Source organism: Mizuhopecten yessoensis, unplaced genomic scaffold, assembly GCF_002113885.1.
Source record: "Mizuhopecten yessoensis strain PY_sf001 unplaced genomic scaffold, ASM211388v2 scaffold6719, whole genome shotgun sequence".
In the NCBI taxonomy this organism is placed as follows: Eukaryota; Metazoa; Mollusca; class Bivalvia; order Pectinida; family Pectinidae; genus Mizuhopecten; species Mizuhopecten yessoensis.
Genome location: NW_018406690.1, coordinates 2104780 through 2110674, shown reverse-complemented (window position 1 = coordinate 2110674; position 5895 = coordinate 2104780). Strand labels below are relative to the sequence as shown.

The window sequence follows — 5895 nt, the reverse complement described above, 5'->3', positions numbered from 1 at the left end:
TCTTTATTTGATAAATGTTCCACCTATTGCCAATTTTAATATCAAATCAATTATCTGCCTCAATTGCACAATTAAGATTGTATTCAATCAAAATCAATAAAAAATATAATGACATATTGTGTTCACTGACACAAGAAACATTCAAACACAAACTGCCCTGTACATCCCCGTGCAGGTTTCACGCAGGTCAGATACTGCTCCGAAACGAATGCCGGACGATATCATGACCAGTTGGCCCTGGTCAACGAGATTTGTACTATAACTGGCCTGGTTTGTTATGGCATATATGATATGACTTCTAGATGTTCATTATGTCTTCGCCAAGTTTTTTTTTATTTAATCTGTTATATCGACGGCCCAGATTGATAACGATAAAAAATTATACTGTACTATGGACAGCCAGATTCGGTAATATATACCTAGTTCTGGTTAGCTATAAGGTTTATGAAATATTAAGCACTAAGTTTAAAATTGGTTGGTAAGTGAAAACAAGATGAACTCATTCTTGGTGCTGAGAAAAGAAGCTAAGCTGATGATTTGGTTTGGTGCATGATTTATTCCATGTATTTGGCAATTCACGATGAGTTTACGAAGTCATCAATTTACGCCAGTATCATACAAAACCAGTATGTCTCTGCTTACAATCTTACGTTTACCACTTAAGAGTTGTTAATAGGAACCAAAAATCGCAACCAGAAATTGCAATAGAACGAACTAAACCGAATCTCACAGTCAGAAAGCGACAAAACTAGGAACGGAATAAAATGAACATTAAAGTAAAATGTTATGGAACCCTACAACACAACGGTATGTACACACTACAACGATACGTGTTTCAAGCACCAAATGCGGCCCACGACATTATGCGTTCATCGAATTTGAAATTTAACCTAGATTCAATGCCATTCTTCCAGGCTTTAAACTCGTAGCAATCTTTCAAATTAGTCATTATTAACACGTCTGTTTAGGATGCTTTCGAGTATATGGCTATTTTGCAGTCTCCCACTACCAGTAGGCGACCACTCCTGTGGAACGACATACCAATAGGGTGATAGATGGACGGTTTCAAAGACCAGTGTTGTAAACGTGTTCCATCTTCTTTCGACAACACGTGAATTGCATGCATATGATAATCAGCAACCAATATTGATTGATTGTCTGCACAAGTCGCCCCAGGATGTCCCCATCTATTGTCATTGAAGAAATGCCGGTTTATTACTCGTCCTGAATATTTATCAATAAAAACAACGGAACCCTCAGACCAATCTGACGCGATGTGAAATTTGCCGTTGCTGGAAAGCATACTAACTTTGATGTTTTCTTCAACTGTTATTTCCCCAACATTTTCTCCGTTTGTGTTAAATGTTTTCATTCGGTTTTCTGACGGTGTTGCTACCAGAAACAATGAATCAGTTGTTTTTGTCACGCGCATTGCACTCATTTTAGTTTTTACTCGGGTGAGAACCTGGTTGTTTTTATAGAACATTAGGTCATTGTTACTAGAACATGCAATCACATTTCCTATGCAGGCAACACTCAAGGGATTCTTCACTGGTTGACTCCAAAGACAACTCCCGTCTGTGTTGTATACAGAAATGTTATTGTTGTTTTTATCACTGACAACGAATGAACTACTACTTAGCCACGCTACAGATGTAATTTTCGGCTTAACTTCGTCAGTGATTGTTTTGACCGGAAACACACTTACAGGTTTATATGTATTCACTTGTACCTGCTCCTCTACTTTGTTATGATCATTGCGAGTTTGCTTTTCATTCTGTTCTTTGACATCGTCGGCACTTGACTTTGGTAGTTGAGATGGGTCCTGTGCTGCTGCGTCAGGTGTAGATGCATGTACCACCATTGCGTGGTCTGTGTTTGATGAATTAAAGTTTGGTTTTGAGAACTTAAAAAGATTCACGGGATCTGCCATAGCACTATGCAAGTCAACATTAAGGTCTCTCCAGCTGAATTGCAATGAAGGTGGTTTAATTGTTTCCAGTAATGTCAACCTATCAATCAATATATCTTCAACAGGCAGTCTGTGTAAGAGATCTAGTGATGAGAATTTTGTACACACATCATACATTGGTGCAGTAGTGTTCACAAATGTATCTGTTGTAGACTTGTATGCCAAAAGTTTACGTTTTGATTCCAACAACTCAGTCGCGGCTGTATCCTGTGCATGTTGAGCTGTTTGCTTGATGAAATCTCCGATGTCGTTACAGAAATTTGTAATAGCTTGAGGTATAGCTAGTTCTTTTCTGTGTATCTCCCGAATATGCGTTTCCATTGAAGATTGTAGCTCCAGTGCTTGACATTGTCGTAGTTTTAAGTCATCATACAGCGCCTGCACTTTCTTGATTATGCCTTTACTGTCTGTTTTATCTTGACGTATCAGATCATGTTTTTGGTGTTCTGGTAAGCAGTCCTCGCAGAGACAGACTGTGCACGACTTACAATAGAATTCTATGACCATGTCGGGGTGAGTATTGCACAATCTTGATAATTTATCATAAAGGAAATTGTCATGCGTTCCACAGGTGATGTCTGTTAACTCCACAACCCGATGACTGATGGTCAGTCTTGTGAATGTATGGTGCCCTGAGCAAACTTTACACATCATATCTCCACAATCCAGGCAATACATGGTAGCGTCCTCCTCCTTTTGTCTGTAAGTGCACACTACACACGTGTGTCGACTTGCCTTCAATTTATGTAATCTTATCAAAGCCGAAATCTTTGTGTTCGATTTTAAATTTGAGATTGATTCCTCTTGAAGCTGAAGGGTTTCTTTGCAGGTGTGACATGTGATGTTTCCTAGATTGTTCGAAGTTTTCAACTGATTGACAAGACAGTCCTGGCAATATGTATGTAAGCATGGCAGCAATTTAGGGTTTTTATACGCACCGTTACATAGAGGACAGATTATGTCACTATCATTGGGTGGCGATGCCATGCTTTATCTTTTCCTTAATTCTGTTTTTATATTAGCCATCCTTCCATTATTTTCTCATCTTTGTCCATTTTGCATCAAACCTATGAAAGAGAAAAAAACAATTATTGTAATCTTATTCACACAGAGAATGAAACTACATCTGTTTTTCTACATTCACCACCTTATTTAAAAAAAATATACTGTGACACTCTCAAGTGTTCACACTAAGGTAACGACTTATGAAGACAGTCGTTACTAAATACTATTGTGTTATTCAAAACGCTACCACGATCGTTCTACCCAGTATAATGTTACATTTAAACTTGTCATAGATCTTGCATAATGTAATAGCCAATTACACTACGCTCTCGGCGCGATATTCAGAGATTTTCGTAGGTTATTATCTCTAAACCCACTTTTAAAAAGGAAATCTGTATTGTTCAGTAATGAGGTGATAGCTCCAGTTAAGCACGTGTAAATTGTAAAAATGACTTCTTATATTAAAAGTATTTTCTGTCGGTGGTGCAAAGCCTATTTTCACCTTGATCAGCGAATACAAAATAACAACACGCGATAGGATCGATTGACGTAACAGCCTATATTTTGCGTAATTCGAGGTTGACTGAGTTTTAATTATATATATATATATAACCCACTGTTGATGACGTCACAAACGGCTTTGCTGTTACCGTCAAGTGAACATGTCTAGATCAATGGCTACGAGATGTTATCTCCAATTAAAGCAATCAATGGCTATTGTGTGAATGTCAGGGAAGACTGTAAACATAGATTATCATTAGTGACACTGATGCAATTATGGTATATAATGATAATGAAAGCACCGGGTATACATACCTATAGCGCGTTGCATTTAAAAAAAACGTATTGAAATCATTGTTCACTATAAATATATAGGTAATTAGCATAAAATGGGTCGTCTGCTAAATTTAAGAGGCGCTAACGAAGACATGAACCGAAACTGTAATTGTAGCTATACCGGAAGAACCGTAGATACCAGCCCCTTCCGTGTGCACCTTCGGTGTGTGCTTATAGTTTCACTGTATGACCTCGCAGGTGGCTTTCCAAAAACCGATAGATGCTTTTTGTTACTGTAAAAAAAACAGTATGCAGTAGAATTCAATTATTTGTCTTTACAATTCAACCTATTTCTTCCTGTGTAGATTGTGAGACACCATACAGCTGAGGTAATCAGTTTAATCCGAGAGCCAAAACACCTGTGCCATACGTTTACCGTAGTCAAATAACATGATTACATACTACACGTTATGACATTACAATTACTATTATTTGTAGTGACATATGTATGAAGATTTGTCATTTACTTACCTTGTTCTGTGCACAAATAATATCAAGCGTTGATTTTACAAGTGCCAGACGTAATTGATCTGTTTACACACTGACTCTATTCGGTATAAATAGAAAATCGTTTATCGTTATCAGATTGTCGGGCTTATGACATGCGCAGTTCAGATTGAAGGTGTACACTGCTATTTAAAACCCAGTTACGTATATATATACACAATTTTGCAATAGATGGTACATGTGTATATGTGTGTTTTTTTTATTTCTATATATGTGTATAGTGTAAACCAAAACACATAAAACTATAATGCTAAAATGATGGTAGCTTTCTTATACACAGGTCGTAATGTTGACTTATATAGTGCTAAGGCAGACCCCGTGATCTTTTTAAAGTTCTCAAAATCAAACGTGAATTTAACAAACACATACCACGCAATGGTGGTACATGTATCAAACCTGACGGAGCTGCACACGACCCATCTCAACAACCAAAGTCAAGTGCCGACAATGTCAAAGAAAAGAATGAAAAACAGGCCAGCAATGACCAAACCAAGTTAGTGGGGCAGGTACAAGTGAATACATATAAACCTGTAATTTTAACTCGTTGTTTAATGTTTTTGTTTGATTTATTGTATAACAGTTTATATGTATTACTACCGTTATTATACCGTTATATGGCGCAATATTAGAAATGACAACCGGGCAAATAGAGTAATGAAACAAAAGGTTTTATTTAACCCTCTCCCGCTCCCACAGAATAAGTAAACACCTGCAGACTTTCCATTCACAATATGTAAATTGAGCACATCAGATCAATGCCGATTCATATATTGATCAACAGGGATAATTGAATTTGCGATTTCAGAACAGAAACCGTGTCTCTTTTCATTGTTGCGTTTAAAAGTAAGACCATTTGAGGACATACATGGTAATCTTTCAGTATGCTAACAATCCCGCCACACGATGAACTAGACAAAGCCTACAACATTTATGTCCTTTCATTACCCTTTTTCTGTAAAATAAAATCGCGAGTTTAATATGAATTTATGAATATACTTGTTGGATTTACCTATTTACTCGTTGAACTGATCTCAATATTATTGTGTCTGCTCTACAGAAGCCGTATACTGTTCCTAGATGTTCACTTTCGCCTTCATAAATCAAAATAAATGATCAGAGGTGCATAATTTGATTAGTTCAACAAACATCTCGACATTATTTAGGTCGATACAATGTGATATTCGTTCCTATTTGTTAACGTATTGTTGCTATATATTTGTTACAACTTTCAATACTTAATTTTCAAGTTCAAATATTTTACATGTAACAATACGATGTCACAAGTGAGATACTATGTGTTACTATTAGACGTAAATCATCAAGGTACAGTATGTCAGTATTAGTTGTGCTGTGCTAGGATAGTATTGATCACTACGATAACGTAGTATTAGTCAGTGATATACATGTATGTCAAATTACAATTCACTTCATTGCTACAATTTTGAAACACACTTTATCAGGTATAGTCTATTTTCCTTACGTCGTAGTCGTAGTGTTGTCAGCTGGTTGACGTAATCGTATGATAGCCGCACGCTAACATGGACAAAAGCGTTGAGCATCTAATTGATACCAAT

The 5895-nt window shown here is 36.8% G+C and overlaps 1 protein-coding gene across 2 annotated transcripts; it reads right to left on the bottom strand.

Annotated features, from left to right (window-relative positions):
• Positions 1-4379, bottom strand: LOC110452480. Of its 2 annotated transcripts, XM_021501041.1 has the most exons (3): positions 4286-4379; positions 3936-4047; positions 1-3039 (listed from the first exon to the last, which is right to left on the bottom strand). In XM_021501041.1, exon 3 carries the CDS (start codon positions 2957-2959, stop codon positions 965-967), a length of 1995 nt encoding a protein of 664 aa, XP_021356716.1. In that variant the 5' UTR covers positions 2960-3039; positions 3936-4047; positions 4286-4379; the 3' UTR covers positions 1-964. The 2 variants fall into 2 exon arrangements, with proteins under 2 accessions (XP_021356716.1, XP_021356715.1); XM_021501040.1 differs by lacking the exon at positions 3936-4047.
• Between the last annotated feature and the right edge of the window lie 1516 nt (positions 4380-5895).